This window comes from Lepisosteus oculatus, chromosome 3 (assembly GCF_040954835.1).
Source record: "Lepisosteus oculatus isolate fLepOcu1 chromosome 3, fLepOcu1.hap2, whole genome shotgun sequence".
Classification (NCBI taxonomy): Eukaryota; Metazoa; Chordata; class Actinopteri; order Semionotiformes; family Lepisosteidae; genus Lepisosteus; species Lepisosteus oculatus.
Window position 1 is genome coordinate 20,625,603 of NC_090698.1, and position 19,117 is coordinate 20,644,719.

Below are 19,117 nucleotides of genomic sequence, written 5' to 3' on the forward strand. Positions count from 1 at the left end.
TGGTTTTATTTAATGTTTAATGTTTATATAATTTGCACAACATATTAAAAAAATAAAAACGAATGGTTTTTTTCAGCCAAGGGAAACATTTGTAGAGCCCACCTGAGACTTTGTCATCAGGATCTATGATAAGCTGCAGCCTATGCAGTTTTCTTGGGATTTTTTTTTCTCTCCAAGGATTTCAATGGACATGCAGTGCACACGTTATGAGGTCTTTTTTATGTCATTTGTCATTGTTTACTCTTTACTGTCATTAGTCATTGTCAACCGCACATGATGGCTTTGCCTTTAACCTGTGCCCACAGGTTTTTGTGATGGGTCACATTAAACAGGAACAGGAACACTTTGTTTCTAAAATAAAGTGATATACATCACTGTGGGTTCAGTCTGAAAGAGTTATGATCAAGTTCTTCCACTGTGGGGAAACCACTTGAATCATGTAGATGTTGTTGAGCCTGTTCATGTAGACTTCTGAAGTAAAACCAAAATACCCTATTCTAAAGTAAAGGGGAAATTTAGGCTTGAATTTCAGCATTTATTTAACCTCTTTATTTCATTGGAGAAAATATTTGACTTGCAAAGAAACATTATACATACAGGTATCTAAGACATAATATATGATCAACCTTCTGGATGTTTTGTTTCACAGTGTGGCCTGTTTGTGGATCATCTTTCATGGTCAAATGCAGTTCTGAAAGAGCCAGAAATATGAATACGAAAGAAGCACAGAATAGAATGTTTTTTTTAAAAAAGCTGTGCATAATCTACTAATAAAGTGTTGTTCCATTTACCACAAACAAGCCATTTCAAGTGAGGTTTTGTTTATACATGTACCAAGGTTGTTGTCTACAATATGCCTTGTTTCTATTGCAAACACTGAAGGTTTCCATGGCTTTTTGAATATTTGTGATCTGGTAATGTCGGTTTATACAAGAGTGTTGAGTGTGAGTGTGTAAAGAGAAGTAAATTCTCCTTATATGTCAATACTGAAGACTCTTTTAAATGTTAATTGTTTTTTTTTTTCTTTCACACTTTTTTAGTGTAATCTTTATTGTGGGGAACCTTCAAAAGAAGAGGAAAGATGTGCAGAACTTCAGGATCCACTTTGATTCTCTGTTTGCTCTTCATTGTATTTCAGAAGAGTACTGGTAAGCATCAATTAGAAATACTTAGTGTCTACACTTAATGTGCATGCAGAACAGTGGGGTTTTTTGTCTGTTAATTTGTAATTGTGAGAAATAGGTATTAATGAGCTATAATGTTTTTTTTAAATAGTACAGTATTGTGAACATGAACACTTACTGGCGCACAATGAACTAATGCACAAGCAAGCCTTTACTATCATACTGTAGAGGATCCTTGCATTTAATTTAGCAAAATGTAATTTTAAAAATAAAATTAATATTTTTTTATTTGTAATTATGAATATGATTCATTATTAATAAGAATGAAATAATGTTTGCAATAAAGTAGTACTTTCCTCTCTGAGGTGTTTCATTGAAATATAGGGAAAAATACTGCTGTAGTACATAACTGCACATCACTGTCATATACTGGGAGTACAATTGAAGGGCTGACACATTCTTTGATGTTGTACCATAATGTACTGTAGCACAGTTTTGACTCAAAGTCGCCAACTTCCTTAAGAGCAAATAGTTGTTTGTTTCTTTATGATATAAAACTGAAAGTATAAAATAAGAGATACAGATCATTGTACTTTTAATAGCAAGGGAAGTTAAATATATTGTTGGTGAAACCACTTAAACAACCCCTGGATATTTGCTAAGAATTATACTTAATTGCATTTTTCAACACAAAGTATTTGTTCAGTAAGAGAAGAAATTATAGATATTTGATTGCTTAGTTCAGCCTGTAAAATCATTTTAACTGGCAACAAGAAGGCATAAATATTTTGATTGCTAAATCGTTATCCTGTACAGTATGGCAAATGAACAGGTATGGCAAATGAACTTTTTGAGCTCTACAGATGATGTATTAAAGTCTTTAATTATAAGAATGCACCAATATATGGACCATTCACTGCCCAAGACGTTGCATTTTGTCTTCCACAGCACTGTCATCTTCATCTGTAACACTAATTGCCTTTGAGAAATCTGCAATCTAATTAAACATTTATCTTTAATACAGATAATTTCTCTACCACCAGTTTTACAATTATGTCAATCATTGGTCTTTTCCATAGTGGCAGACTTTGTGATAACCAACTCTCTAAAGCAGTGGTGGGCAGTCCTGGTCCCGGAGGGCATGTGTCTGCGGGCTTTCATTTCAGCTCAGCTCTTTATTGGCTTAATGGGACCAATTTAACAACTTCTCCCAGCTCTTCAAGTGCTGGTGCATTATTTAGAAAATCTACAGCCACACTAGCCCTCCAGTTCCTGCATTGCCCTCCCCAGCTCTAAAGAAATTGATTGATTTCATCATCTGTTTTAATCAATATTCAGAGGCTAATCATTTTGAAACACAATAGACACATCAGAATTGTATCTCAAGTTCTTATATTTTCACAGTGTAATATAATAAATGCATTGTTGGTACACCAGTGTTCTCCTATAGTACCGGTTGTCTTTGGATAACCTTTGCACTCAACGATGTAACATCTATGAAAATTGATGTAAAACTGCTGTTGTATGTTAACCGATTGTACCTTCTCCCTGCTGTTGTGTCAGGTCACGAGCCTCCTGGGAAGCCGGTATTGCTTGGTTGCAGATCACCAGAAAAGGAGACTTTCACCTGCTGGTGGGAACCGGGATCTGCTGGAGGGTTGCCTACCAACTACTCTCTATATTACAAAAAAGAGGGGTGAGTCAGTTTAAAATCTATAATTCTGTTTTACTGGTAATTTTCCTTAAAGAAAAATGAGACCATAAGCTTACTTATTTGATTACTATTTTACACTCATATGAAGCTCACAGTTGGCTTTTTTGCTTAAACTGCAAGGCTGCATTCACAATTCAAATCCAGATAACACCCTTTGTTATGCTGAAGCAAATGAAATGTTGAAATAAATAACTTTTTTTCCAGCTAATTAGAAGTGTCAGTCTTCTTAAAGGGCTCTATGAATCTTTCCCATGTTGCCCCTATTTACTAGAGACTGTTAAATAAAGTTACAATAGGGGTGATTTCAAAACTGCAGTGCCTTACAGATTTGATGTTATTTTCAGGCAGTAGGGTGCTAAGGCATATTTATTGCAAATTCATAAATCTATCATGGAATCCATCTGGGGAGATCGATTAAAATTCATTTGGGTTCATATGCAGGGGAGTTAAAAAAATGACAGGTCTTTTTTAGTCTTAATCTGTTTGTCATGTGGGACTCTTAGTTAAAAGTGAATAAATCTCTGTTCATCTGCAGTCAGGAACACAGTCAGTACAGTGTTTTCTCATTTGTGTTGTAAAGACTAATGCAGTAGGGCTCTTAGCTTTGCTTTAGAAAGGTTGTGACACTCCTTTTCTTTTTTAGATTTTGCATGTGGTCACTGTTTAACCAAACATATTTAATGCCAGGTGCAGACGTATGTAAATAATGAGGCTACTGGGTTCAATTACTTCGTACAATAAAATCAAAGCAGGATGGTGAGATAATTCAGCTCAGTAAATCTGACAAGCTTGCTTCTTTCAAGGTGACGACAAGACATTAAATCTGTTTGTATTCTAAAGTTTAAGATTTTCTACAAAATGCACTACATAAATACAGTATATATATATATGAGTACACACATATCCATATGCATGTTTTTAAGGATAGATACATACTGCATTGTAATAAGCTAATATTGTATGTAAAAGTTTACTTTATCATACAGACCTGCTGAATAGGTTGAAAATGACAACACACCCTGCCCTTCCCCCAGCACACATGAGAAAGAGAAGCAAACCAGTTTGACAGCCATTCCTTATATCCAAGCAGAAACATGTTTCTATGAGTCATTTGCATGCTTAAAGTGTACAGATATCTACACCAGTTGTGCCATTCACAAATACAGTATTGTGACAGTTATAATATATGGAATGGGGAGGCCAAAACAGTATTTCATATTCAAGGACTTAATATGTGTACAGTATATGCCTAAACGGACAGACTGATCAGCTTTGTGGAATGTAAAAAAACAATTCTAGCTAGTGCAAGTATCTATATTTGGCAGTGGGCCTTACATTATAAACCCCGGGTCCCTTTCCAATAGACTTCTTCCATGTACAAACCATGAATAAATATTCCAAAAATCTAGATCCAATTAAAAGATGTTTTGTTATATATATATATCATTTTCCATCTATCCATTTTCTAACCACTCATTCCAGTACAGGTTCATGTGGGAGCCCTAGCCTATCTCAACAAGCAACAGGTGCAAGGCACACATAGGGACAATTTTCAGGAGCCAATTAACCTACCAGGATGTCTTTGGACTGTGGTAGGAAACTGGACCACTCAGAGGAAACCCACACAAACACAAAGAGAACATACAAACTCCACAAAGGCATCACCCCTGGAATTGAATCCAATGCTCCAGCGCTAAACTGTGTTGCCTTTCTTAAATGAACAGTGTACTTTGTGACTTCTGTGTTACTGTTAAGGTAGCACATAACAAATAACTGGATCACACAGCAATGGTGATAAATCATGCTATTTTACACAAATATAACACAACTGATATATTGAATGCAAAGTAAATGTTTTATATGCTGTAACTATCTTGTTTTGGCAACTAAATGTTTTATTTTAAAATTATGACAATTAAGCTATAGCTATTAATTTACGCATTAGGATAAAAGACATTCAAATTATTAATGCGTCTCAGCTGTGTCTCGTTGTCTCTTAAGGTAGACCCTTTCCATCTTCTAGTCAGCTGATTCTTTTTGTCCGCCATCTCGCTAAGGTCCATCTCTAGCATTTTCAGCATTTCGTTTCGGAAGTACCTGTTAGAGATGACCCTTCCCCGTGTCCTCTTACATTCCCTCCCCCTGAGATCAGCCCCGACCTCGGGCGATCTAGAAAAAAAACAAACAGTGCATTCGGGAGAGGGCATCTACATTTCCTTGTTTCCTTCCGGGTCCATAGAACGTCTGAAATTGAAATCTTTGCAGACTAAGACCCCACCGCGTAATTCTATCGTTTTTATCCATATTTTGTAACATCCATGTTAATGGCGCATGATCTGTGTATAATATAAATTGTCTTCCCAATAAATAATACTTCAAATAGTCTAGGGCCCATTTGATTGCTAGACATTCTTTCTCTATCGTGGAATAGTGTTTTTCGGCCGGATTCAACTTACGGCTGATATACAGAATAGGATGCTCCAGTCCTTCAATCTCCTGCGACAGTATGGCTCCAATCCCAGTGTCTGAAGCATCAGTTTGTACCATGAAAGGCTTACTGAAGTCTGGTACCTGTAAGACGGGTTGAGAAGTGAGAGCTGCTTTTAAGTCTTGGAAAGCCCTCTCTTCCACGTCGGTCCATTTTATTTTCTCCGGACAGCTCATCTTCATCAGATCGTGTAGAGGGGCGGCCATGGCTGCAAACCCTGGGATGAAACGCCGATAGTAACTTGCTAGTCCCACAAACGTTCGAATTTGCTTCTTGGTAGCTGGTTTGGGCCAGTTCTTGATTAATTGTACTTTTGATCTTGGGGCATGATCAATCCTCTCCCGATCGTATAACCCAGGTAATTGGCTTCCCTAGCCCCCAGACAACATTTATTTGGGTTGGCCGTTAATCCTGCTGCTCGCAATGCTCCAGTCACTGCTTCCAGGTGATATAGATGTTGTTCCCAGGTCATGCTATGGATTACAACGTCATCCAAGTAGGCGGGTTCAAAATCCCGATACGGTCTCAGAATTCCAATCTTTGGAATGTTGCGGGCGCGCCATGCAAACCGAAGGGTAGGACCCTATATTGATATAGTCCTTCAGGTGTGGCAAAAGCGGTTTTGGCTTTATCTTCTTTGGCCAGCGGCACTTGCCAATATCCCTTCGTAAGATCAAGGGTGCTGATGTATCGAGCGTTACCTAATTGCTCAATTAGTTCATCTATACGGGGCATGGGGTATGCATCAAACCGCGAGATCTCATTTAACCTTTTGAAATTGTTGCAAAATCGGATAGTTCCATCCGGCTTGGGGATCAGAACTATCGGGCTAGCCCACTCACTATGGGATTCCTCGATTATTCCCATCTCCAGCTTTTTAACCACCTCTTCTTTAATCAGTTTCCTTTTGGCTTCTGGTACTCGATACGGGGGTAGCCTTACCTTTTTCCCCGGTTCCGTGACGATCTTATGTTGTATAAGGTGGGTTCGACCAGGTGTCCGGGAAAAAACATCTTTGTTTTGGGACAGGAATTCTTGTAGTTCCTGTTTTTGTGCCGGAGCCAGGTCTCCCATGGCTACCGCACCCGTTTCTTCTTCCAGCGGGTCTGGGGAAAAGTGGGTGAGCAGAACTTCGGAGCCATGCCATTTTTTCAGCAAATTGACGTGGTAGATTTGATGCTGCCGTCTTCTGTCATGTTGCTTGACCTTATAGTTGACTGGCCCCACCTTTTCCACCACTTCATAAGGTCCCTGCCAGGATGCCAAGAATTTACACTCTGGGGTTGGAACTAGCACCAGTACTCTGTCCCCAATCTGAAATTCCCTCGCAACTGCTCCCCTATTATAAATTTGTTGTTGTTGAGCCTGGGCTTTCTCCAGGTTTTCTTTCACTAAGGGAACAATAACATTTATGTCCCTTCTGCTGCACTTGATAAAGGAGATTATTCTTTGTCATAAAATATGGGTAACTCACTGTGTTAGGATCAGTACACCACTCCCCATCAATTTTCCTGACATGTCCCCACGCATGTTTCAAGTTCCCATCTTCTAGTTGGGCTGTCCCAAACTTACCCCGACGTTCTGGGGGTTCCCAGTTCGGTAGTTCCATATTTCCAAACTCAACTCCAAGTTCAGTTCCGCTTTCTTGTGGGTCCGTCTCATCAGGGTCGTCACCACTGTCTTCCGGCCAGGGGATGGGTCTTGGCCTAGCTGATTGGATCGTGTTCCAAATCTGGAGGAAATGGGGACAGTCTCGTCCCAGTATGACAGGGTATGGCAACTGCTCAACTACTCCTACCGTTGAGCGGTAGGTCCCCTGTTCTGTAGAGATGCTCAATTCGACCGTCGGATAGTCTTTGGTGTCCCCGTGAATGCAAGTAATGGGTATTCCCTTTGTTCTTGGAATCTCTAGTCCTTCCGGAAGTATTGTAGGGGTCACCAGGGTCACCGCACTGCCAGAGTCCAATAAGCCCTCGATGGGTTCTCCCTCTATCTCGATTTTCGTAAGATGGGGATCCTCGCGGGTCGGGACCCCCGCTGTAAGGTGGTTGCATAGGGCTTCATCTCTGGGGTCTACCTGCATGGGTTCGGGCAGGCCAAGGCAATAGCTGGCTAAATGCCCTTCCTGACAATTAAAACATCGCCGGACTTCCCCCGAAGGTTTTTAACTGTATAGGTTCCCGATAATCACTATACTTTATTGGCCGGAACTTTATTTCGGTTTCCAGACTCTTGGGGCTTCTTCTCTCCTCCCTCCGAAAGTCCCCTTTTCTCTCCCTAATCAGGGCCTCTGTGGCATGGTGTCTGTCCACCCAGTCCACGGCTTGATCTAGGGTCTGGGGATCCCCTTCACTTACTTTTCTTTTCAGGTGCACAGGCAGACTCCTCACAAAATGATCCAACACCACCCTTTCTACCACCTGTCCTGGGTTTAATTCTTCTGGCTGGAGCCATTTCTTTGCCAGATGTACCAGGTCAAACATCTGAGACCTCGTAGGCTTGTTCATCTGGTAGCTCCAATTGTGGAACCGGACTGCTCGTATCGCCATGGTTACCCCTAGTCTTGCCAATATTTCATTTTTCAGAGTCTCATAATTCTCTGCATCTTCTTCTTTTAAATCATAATATGCCTTTTGGGCTTCTCCAATTAAATAAGGGGCTACTCTCCCAGCCCATTGCTCTTTTAGCCATGCATTTCGAGCAGCAGTTCTTTCAAAGGTGGGTAAATACGCTTCCACATCATCAAGCTCAGTCATCTTTTCTAGCGTAATTTGTTCTTCCTGAGCGGTGCCTCTACCCGCTACCGGGGCCTGCCGGATTTCTTCCCTTAACCTGCACAACTCTGCGCGTATTAATTTTTGCTCCTCTATAATTCGTTCGTTGGTTTCTTTTTGGATTTGGTTCGCCTCCAGTTGCGCTTCGTTAGCTTCTCGTTGTCCTTGTAATGCCTGGAATTGGGCGAGGGTGGCCTGGGACAACTGCTGTAGTAATTCTTCCATAGCGTTTCTTCACACACGCAAAGCGGAACCTGCACACACACACAAAAAAAAAAAAAACTTGCTCTCTTCGATTCTCAAACCCGAGCGGGAGCTGCCCGCATCCTCCACCAATTGTGGTGTCTCCGGGGGATAGTTTATGTAAACGAAGGTAGTACTTACACCACACTTTACTGTCCTCAGATCCGTGGCGTGTCTTCCAACACAGTCCGTTATCCGTTCCCTTAGTCCTGATTCGTTCCGAGTTCCAAAAGTCCGTAATAAAGACAATTCGCGATGTATCCTAAACCAGTGTCCGTAATCCAAAATCATAAACCTTTCTCCTTGCAGTCGTTCGTTGTTCCTTAGCCCGATCCGTAACAAGCACCTCTTTCCACTCTTTTCCTCCAAAACACATTCACCTTCCCGGCTTCCGCCCTGTTCACTGCCTCCGGGCCACTTATATCCCGGTTCCTGATGCGTCTCAGCTGTGTCTCGTTGTCTCTTAAGGTAGACCCTTTCCATCTACTAGTCAGCTGATTCTTTTTGTCCGCCATCTCGCTAAGGTCCATCTCTAGCATTTTCAGCGTTTCGTTTCGGAAGTACCTGTTAGAGATGACCCTTCCCCGTGTCCTCTTACAGTATATAAAAGTCATAGTCCATGTGAGGCTAATGTTGGAGAACCTTGCAGGTCCCAAAATATATAAGTTATCCCATGGATTTTGCATTTAACATGTTTAATTAAATATACTCTCAATCCTAGATTGACTATTCATGATGATCTCCCAGCCACTATTGCTGGAACTCCGAGTGACTTATAGTGATGGTTTAAGGTTGTGTATCAACCTTAAATTCTTGTTTAACATAAAAATAATTAATAGACTTTAATGGAAGACTGAAGGTGTGTCCTAAATACTGCCACATGATATAACAAATCATGCATTACTAAAAGTCATCATTTACTGTTTCATCGATTGTTGCCTTTGTGAATGCTTATTATATCTGAAATGTTTTTACCTCTACTGTGTGTCACAAGCTCTGGGACATATTTCTGATATGCTTTTTTTGCAATTATCACAAATTGTTCTTGTGCAGTAGATTCCAAAGGTATTAAACTTTAAGAGCTGTTTAAACTGCCAGCTACTGTCTGACTGGTACTTCAAGCAGTTCTCTAAAACCATTCACTAATATACATTTTTATTCTAAGTGTTCCTAATTGACCTTTTGCCCATGTTGTGTAGATTTACATCCTTTTATAATCAAGTACACAGGCCGTATATATTTGCTATATACACAAATTTTATTAATTTGTTGCAAGATTCCCTTTTCAGCTGTGTAGAGACATACAGTACCACAGTAGTACACATATAATGGGCTAGATTTATTTTTACCTTTGCACCCTTAAATATTTAAATGTAATAAAATGTAAATCACCCTTAAAGTTTATTAAGATGAAGAATGGCCTATCTACAGTAGAAAAAAACAGTGCAATAAAGGATTTTTAACTGTCATGAAGCTACAGCCATTTTACTTTTTGTGCAGTGAATCCATAATGGAATGTTATTTTATACAGTATGTGGTGGATATATGTAGTTCATATGAGCAGTGGAGTCTTTTAAGTTTTGGGGAATTATGATCTTAAATACCACTATATAGGACAGGAATATCATCAGTATCACAAAGAAAGCATAGCAGAAAGTGTACTTTTTGCACCAACTGAAAAAACTGTGGAGCAAATTACAGTGAATTACAGTGAGACATTATTGAGAGCATTCTAACTGACTCTTTAACTGTTTGGTTTGACATATCTGCACGCACCTAAGGCAAACAGCAGTGTGCTTTTCACATTGTAGAGAGGGTCACCGGTTGTCATCTGCCCTCCATTGATAATCAGTACATTTCTAGAGCAAAGAAATGAGCAGGAAAGATAGTCGATGTCACCTCCAACCCAGATGCCACCTGTTTCAAAAACTTCCCTCAGGAAGACACTACCAGTCTATTAAAACTAGAACCACATGGTATTTAAACAGCTTCTTTCCTAGGGATTTGTTTTTGCTTAACCAGAATTCTTGATGACGTCTGTTGTCTCATTTGTGGACGGCATATGTAAAATGTTTTTGCTGTACTATGTAAAACAAAGTAAATTCCTTGTACATGAAATGTACTTGATGAATAAAGGTGATTCTAATTTAACTTGCTACGGATAGATAGGACAGTTGCAGGCAGGTGGGCATTGGTGACCAGAAAATAATCTGGAGTAAATCCTTTAGTAAATGTATCTTCGGTAATCTAGATTTTTGTCAATTCTCTAGTAAATGATGCAATCTCCTTCCACTTTTCTCTGCAGCTCTGACACAGTCTATGAGTGTCCTGACTACAAAACTGCTGGAAAAAACTCCTGTTACTTTGATAAACAGCACACCTCCATATGGATAAACTACAACATTACAGTTGTAGCTACCAATGCACTGGGAAGGAGCTTTTCTGATCCACTGGACGTGGACGTTGCATATAATGGTAGGTTTCCTGTGTTTTGTGTTTATTTATGTTAATTTAAAGGGACTTTACAGTGGGTGTTTGTGCTAAAATGTCCTAGTGGTTTAGTTTAGTGAAATATAACTGTCTCAAGCAGGTGCCCTGAACAAAATATAACAATGTAAATGACATCTTTAAATGTGACACTATTGGAATTAGACATTTAATTTAAAATGTTGGATGCTGGCACATACGTTGTTCAGACATAGTTCATACATAGTTAATGAACCACCATATTTTGTGTTGTTTGTGTTCTGTTTTTGTCATATCTCTCACCGGATTATGCCTCTGTTAAGTAAGCTTAAAAGGGATTACTTTACTAATGCTAAATTGGATCACAATGCACAGCTCATGTAGTCAGTTATGGTGCTTAGTGTATTTCTGTACAGCAAGTGAACCTTGGAGGCTGACCTGAAAAATAAAAAAAAAAGATTTGGAAAATTACTAACTCAAGGTGCATAGATTTAGCCACGTTAATGCTATGAAAATGAAGATGAACAGGTTTTAAGCCTTATGAGCAGCCTGGTACTACTGTATTGTGTTTGTTAGCCTCTTATATTACAGGAAATAATAGACTGAACATTTAGGATTTGAGGAGCAATTGTGCTGAGTCCTTAGCAGATGGATGATCAAAGCAAATAAATACTGGCAATAAAATCCTGAATTTGTGACGCAAAAGCAGTTTTCTGCAGCCAAGTTACACAGATTCAACAGAAAAAGAACATTTAAAAGAAAATATGAGAAAATACAAATAAATTGAAATGGAGAAAAAAATGTCTTTAAACATTAAGTTTATTTTATAAAATGCATCATTTCCTGAAAAATAGACATACCTGTTAAAAATAATAATTTACACTTACTGTATAAAGCACTTTTCTGGACACTCCACTCTAAGCACTTTACAGGTAATGGGGACTCCCCTCCACCACCACCAATGTGCAGCATCCACCTGGGTGCTGTTAAGAGACTGGGTGCATGACAATTAAAACAAACTGACAAAATGAAAAAAATCCCATGGATTTTTAATTCCTTATTAAGTGTCCACTTACTTGGATGTGTCTGCGATTAATAATAAAAATATTCAATCAATCTATTTTCTAAACCAGTTTATCCAGTACAGGGGGATAGTGTGGGGCAGCACTAGGAGCAGGCAGGAGGCAGGATACACCCTGTATAGGATGCCAGTCCATCACAGGGCACACACACACTCACACCAAGGCCAATTAACCCACACAAACATGGGAGGACCATACAAACTCCACACAGATAGCACCCTAGATCTGGAATTGAACCCATGGCCCTACCACTGTGTGGCAGCAATCCTAACCACTGTGCCACAATACAAAGTAATAATTTATCAATTTAAATGTATACATCACTTTTCATTTCAAAAGATCCTAAAACACTTTCTATATAAGGCAGATTTGAAGTTGGAGGTAGTATAAGTTTTTCCCAGATTCAAAACCAAAAGTACGTTTCTGGAGTTTTGATAGTAAAAAAGATTCATGAACCCTTCTTATCTATCTAACATATAGACTACTGCATTATGTGTGCATTGTATTTCATATACAGTACATTTGTGTATATGAACTCAAGGCTGTTCCCTTGTCCAGGCTAAATTTTATTCAAACTTTCTTAACAAATGCAAGCAAGTCCCAGTTTCTCTTACTTTAAATAGCACCTGTCCTCATTCTTTTCTGCTGTCAACAACAGCAGTGCCTGATCCTGAGCTATCAGCAGTTCACCTCCAGCAGAGTGCCTAGTGATATTCCATTATGTAATCAAGTGTGATGCCTAACCTTTACAGCCCTAGGGGCCAGTTGTCTGCTTTTGGTTGACTGGAAGCACTCAGCACCACCTTTTTTCAATAAACACTATGATTTTTTGTCTAAATAAACATTTTGTACAGGAACATATGAAGCAATATTTTGTAATTTAAGGGCACAATATTTTTTATGCCGATGGCTTTTTCCTCTAGTCCTATTTAAAGTGTCTCCTTAAATAAGTTTACATTTTAAATACGTTTCAGCTCAGTAGCATATCAGAAGGATCCCAATCCTTACTTAAACAACTATAAGAGTGGAAAGTGAAACGGTAGTTTTCCATTAACATTATGTAACTGCCTTTTGGGATATTTTACTAGAGAAGGTGTGGCTCTGAAGAACGAGCTTTGTGGTACATGTATTTTGTCCTGCATATTTTATTCAAAAGATTTTTGTTCTTCACATATGTAAATTTGATAGGTAGCTCCCTCCTTTATTATGTACCTAAAGAATAAAAACATGTAGTAGTCCAGTTTGAAGCAGGTGAATCTTCCATCCTTGTTGATAAGTTATTAGATGCACATACTGTAAGTCACAAGGAGTAAGTTACAATTATTTCAAGTGTGATTTTGCCACTGGGTTTTATTTACACATTTTGAGGTGGAATTGAAAATCCATTCAAGTAGGCTATAATTAAGTTTGAAGTCTTCTTGCTTGTATTTGTTTATGATGTTTGTCAAAGTAGGAAGCCTGGTAATGATCAGATTCTGAATTTTAAGTATTGGTTGTACTACTGTATGTAATACACTGTTGTCTCAAAACAGGCCAAACGTTACTTTATTTGTCAACAGAAACCTCCTTAACCTGACTGGTTTAAATTAAAATTGTGCACTCTCCATTGTATCCAATTTCAAATGGACATTCTGCAGTAGTTTTGTCTTGGAAACAAAATTATTGGAATCATTTATTCTTAGTAGCATAAAAAGACAAATTATATACCTGCAGTATAATCACAGTAATGTTCATTTCACCATAGACACAAAAGGGAAAAGAAAGGCTTCTAATTAATAATAATAATAATAATAATAATAATAATAATAATAATAATAATAATATTAATAATTGCTTACACTTATATAGTGCTTTTCTGGACATTCCACTCAAAGCACTTTACAGGTAATGGGGACTCCCCTCCACCACCACCAATGTGCAGCACCACCTGGAAGATGCGACGGCAGCCTTAGTGTGCCAGAACGCTCACCACACACCAGCTATCAGTGGGGAGGAGAGCAGAGTAATGAAGCCAATTCATAGAGGGGGGTTATTAGGAGGCCATGATTAGTAAGGGCCAATGGGAAATTTGGCCAGGACGCCGGGGTTACACCCCTACTCTTTTCGAGAAACGCCCTAGGATTTTTGATGACCACAGAGAGTCAGGACCTCGGTTTTACGTCTCTTCCGAAGGATGGCACCTGTTTACAGTATAGTGTCCCCGTCACTATACTGGGGCATTAGGAGCCACATGGACCGCAGGGTGAGCGCCCCCTGCTGGCCCCACTAACACCACTTCATAATTCCATAGAAATAGGTGTATTGGTATTAATAGAATAAATTATTCTGCTTATTCGGCCATCTTGCATCTAAATACAAACAAAAGGGTTCCAGAGATAACTACACTGAAAATCAAGTCATATTAGATACAACCTATAACATCAAAATTGACTTTTGTTTTAAATGGTTATTAGTCTGGCTACTTTCCAACTTTGCAAATTCAGTAAACACATGATTTCACTGCAATTTTGTTTCGCTGTGTTTCTTACAGTCCAGCCACATGCACCTGAGAATGTGACAGTGGAGTTCCATAGCAAAGAGAACCCCTGCCTTTTGGTAAAATGGGAACCCCCTCACAAAGCTGACACCAAATCGGGATGGATCACTCTTATATATGAGGTTCGAGTCAAAAGAGAGAAAGAGGACAATTGGGAGGTATGTAAAACTGCATTTTGTACTGTGTTTGGTCGCACATTATATAGTGTTGCATTGCAAAAGATGCAGTACTGTTGTTGGTAAGGAAACATCCATTACACTGCCTAACATTTTGCAAGAAGAGGCACTTTCAGAAAGATATTGGAGTTCCCCAACCTTGTTAAGTGCATTGGCATTAGTTCAGATGACCTTTGTTTGTAGTTTCTTAAAACCTCTAGGTGGACCAGAATTGGCATCTTGGCTGATTAAAAGTTATTTAAATCAATTTTGGGGAAAATAATTATGGAGGTTTACATGTTGTTCCTATTCTTTTTTTTTATCCAAATGACATTTACATCAACTTAATGCAATGCTTGATGCAATACATAACAGCATAAACTGGACTAGTGGTATAACTAAACTCTTTTTTTTAGTGTTTGTCACTGCACTTAAAAAAACTAAGCCCAAATAATAATAGAAACACTCAGTGTAAGCAAAACTTCTCAGAAACAATCCATTGTGAGTTTTCTTTTTCATTTGGTGTTTGTATCAATACGTTTTAATTGGAATAGAAATTACAAATTAAAATTTGAAATGGAAGGGGAAAAGAAGTTAAATTGACATGTAACTTTCTTGAAGTATAAAGCTGAAAGAAATAATAGGGTTTTCATTATATTATTTATTTCACTGGCTGAAGATAATATTTTAGGATTTTGCATACCAAAGGTTCTTTCATTATAGTTTGTTGAGTTACAGATTTATTTTTACGCTGGGACTTGAGCTCATGTGGCTTGCACCATATTAAGGCTTGCTTTTTTGTCACACCTGCGTCTAATCTGGCAGTGTGGATGCTTGCTTCTGGTCAGCCTGAGTTGTTTTGTGACAGACATTCATCTTATGAATCTTCAATGGTTTTGTTGTAATTTTTATTATTTTTGCTGGGTTTAATTTCAGACCTGGCATGCTGTCTGGTTGGGGTTTATAAGTTCTCAAAGTGTTAACCCTGCTCTTACTTCTGCCTGCAGTCCAGAGACATAGAGTTAGGTTAATTGGCTTCTGGGATTCTGCTTTATCTGCAACCCTGTGTTATTGGATAAAGCAGATACAAAATGGATGGATTGTCTTTATTGTGGGTCAGAGGATTTGAACTCACTGAACATTAGTGCCTATGGGAATTACCACCATTAAATTAATGTTTCATGAAAAAGTAACCTCTCATTCAGTGCAGCCCTAATAACAGTTTCTATCTATACAAATTACAGATACAAAAGAAATACAAATATGAGATATTATAAGCATTTTTAAGTAATGTATTTCTGGACTGTCAGCGAGTGCCTCCTCATATAAAGTCTTAATTTTATTTATTAGCAATAAAATAATTTGGAGTATTTAATCCCATTATTCCTTGTGCAATACTACATCTGTATAAAAGTAAACCTTCCTTATAAAGTGATTTTAAAGCAACATACGTGTATTTTTTATAATATAATTATAATATATAGAATATTATAATTATATATTATATTATAATATAATATAATAATAGAAAAGAGCAAAATAGTATAACTCCTGTTAGACTCCTGACAGTATTTCTCTGGAAAGGCTAAATTTAAAAGTAGCAAAAATATTTTTAATGACAAAAAAAATAAATAAAGGATACACAACTATACATACACAACTGCTTTGTCTTATTTTCTCCTGGAGAGTTCTTATGTGACATAAAATTGAAAATGATTGCTAAAAGAAACAAAAGTCATTACGAAATCTCCATCTTCACTACATCTGCCATAAACCAGTATAACAACTAGATATATGGTAATGCTAGGCATTTTCTTTTAATTTTAAGATACTGCTCTTAACATTACTTAAAGTTACTGTGTCTGTCTTTCAAGTCACAATCCCACTAACACAAACCAACGGTTTATCTGGTTCAGGTGTATGTTTTATTAAAGAAAATAAAGGACACATTTGAATGAAAACATTCTGCGGGCACTAAGCTTTAAGCAGTTTATTTGCAGTTTATAGTTCACAAGATCTTAAATGCCTGCAAGAACAGTCTTCACTGGATCACTGAACCATTAGCAGCCTAGACAACACTAACCTATTTGTGTACAAGATGATGTCATTTGTGGCCCAATATGTTATGTAAAACAACATTAAAATTACTTCAGAAACATCTTTGCATTTCTTTGGATTCTTTGGTTAGATATCCTTCCTTTTAATACAAAGGATTCAAGCTAGATTAATAGCTTGCAAATAATAAAATATTAATAGAAAATAAATGGTGAGGTGGAGAAATGCTGAACTTTTTAACACTTCTGACCTTACTTAATTACCTTTCTTTTTCTCTTCTGGCAGGAACACTTCGCTGGTCAGCAGAAACAGTACAATATTTTCAGTCTGCACCCATGGGAGAAGTACATGGTACAAGTTCGATGTAGACCAGATCATGGATACTGGAGTGAATGGAGTTCCACTGCCTACGTTGAAATCCCTGACTGTGAGTCCAAAACCAATTTATTTAGACTCAGTATAACTTACAGTACCTTGCAGCTTAATCTTTTTTTCACCTTATCAATTAATTACCTTATGTCACTCATTATAAAATTGTATTAATACTATAATCATTTTTTTATTTGGAATTTTTTAATGTAATATCCTGGCTGTTAAGATTTATATAGCTTACTCATTCCAGTAACTGCCTTTGTTAGTGCTTCTAACTAATACCATGGGATGCTCATTTCATTATGATATGCAAGTTAGTAAGAAGTATACTTAAAAACTGAATCACTGTGGTGCAACACAGACCTGCAATCTCCATTTCATTAATAAATCTTAATTTTTTTCATGGGTTATTTTTTTGATGCATTTTCATTTGGTGAGGGATATCTTTATATAAAAGTGAAGCACATTCAGTTGTCTAATGCACAGCTTTTCCGCAAAAATATTGTATGTGACTTGATTAATTTGCAATATATTTGCAATATATCTGTGTTTAGAATATACTGTGCTTGACTTATCTGCCACTGACTAGGATTTCTGTTGCAGACAAGTAAGGGCAAGAGAAAAATCTGAATTGCTAAAAGCAAAATAGCTAGGAGAAAAAAATATAATATTTTTCCATGATTTGTTCTATGTTTGTAGTAATAGTAATATTCCATTTTCATAATTCATTCTAAATGTTTTTGTTTGCAGACATTCGAAGAGACAGATCCATGTGGATACTGACATCAATCCTGTCGGCATTTGTTTTTCTAATAGTAATATGGACAATAACTATTAAGCGGAACAGGTATGAAAAATATTAAGGTCAAAGGGTTGTTTCCTTATAAATTGTTAAAGTATGTCTTGAGGGGAACACCCACTCCAAAATAGATCATTTGCTGATTCCTCTGTTTTCTTGTTGAATAATATATACAGTACCACTTTCACATTCACTTCATAGCATTCTGATGCACAAAATTAAATAATTTACAAATATGAAGACCAATCCAGATGCACCTTGCACCTTGATCCTTGAACTGCAGGCCCTGAGATCCTTGGTCTTGTTTCATTTCCCACTAACTGTCCATCTTAATGTCAGAGAGTAGAAGCAAGATGTGGTATTTGGTGGTGAAGCACTTGCTGAAACAGATCTGAAAATCTGCAATTGGAGTCATTTTAGAAATTAAAAAACGTAAAATAGAAACCATGAATGAGTTCTTTAAATAAAAATCTAGAAATTGTGGATGCTTCCATTATTTCAAAAGGTCAGCAAATCTACAATGAATTGATGTGTTTAATGTTTATCGTTTGATTATCATTTGATCCTCCAGATGCCTTTCATTGTCTTCGTCATTGCATTTAAGTGATGTTTGAAATTAATATAAGAAATTGTAATAGTATTTTCTTAGAGGAGATGAATACAGATATAGAAGTGGGAAGCTGCAGCAACATCCTTTGTTTTTATTTTAGTGTGAAACGCTACCTGTTGCCACCAGTCCCTGGACCAAAGATTAAAGGATTTGATACACAGTTGCTTAAGGTATGTTTCTGACATTGCTGGGGATTGAATTATTCCATTACATAAAATAAGTGAAGAAATAAGGCACTTTATTATCAATAGAATAATGCTTGGAAAAACAGGAGGCTTGTCTAATATGCCAAATTGTTTTTGCAAATCATTGTTTTGCAGAACGTTTGTACAAATTCTGAAAGATCAGCGTTACTCTCCCTTCAATATAAATAGAAGCAAAGTAAATTCAATATGATTAGTTTAGTTCAGGGATAAAATTTGCCTACTAAAAAACGGGGCACATGTTTTAATAGTCTTCCTTAACTTATGTTGCTATTTCTGAACTGGAACTGCTCAAAACCGAACAGTAGAAAATATGAAATATTACTTACATGTGCTAAAATTTCATACAAACAAACATAACCAAGACCTCAATACCAGCTGGGAAGATGAACCCAATGACAAAAGAAACAGTTCAGTATCCGGCAACCAGGAATTTAATAGCCCGTTGTTTTGACATTTAGTGTAGTTGCTGAGACAGTGATGTGATATAATATTT

At 37.6% G+C, this 19,117-nt stretch overlaps 1 protein-coding gene across 1 annotated transcript in view; it reads left to right on the top strand.

Annotated features, from left to right (window-relative positions):
* prlra (prolactin receptor a) overlaps window positions 1-19,117 on the top strand; it is a 42,027-nt gene that overhangs the window by 16,127 nt on the left and 6,783 nt on the right. The window contains exons 2-8 of the mRNA XM_015338890.2: window positions 1,041-1,148; window positions 2,688-2,820; window positions 10,649-10,818; window positions 14,422-14,585; window positions 16,923-17,064; window positions 17,760-17,856; window positions 18,519-18,588. Coding sequence (XP_015194376.2) covers window positions 1,082-1,148; window positions 2,688-2,820; window positions 10,649-10,818; window positions 14,422-14,585; window positions 16,923-17,064; window positions 17,760-17,856; window positions 18,519-18,588 — 843 coding nt within the window. The 5' untranslated portion in view covers window positions 1,041-1,081. The remainder of the gene's footprint in view (window positions 1-1,040; window positions 1,149-2,687; window positions 2,821-10,648; window positions 10,819-14,421; window positions 14,586-16,922; window positions 17,065-17,759; window positions 17,857-18,518; window positions 18,589-19,117) is intronic.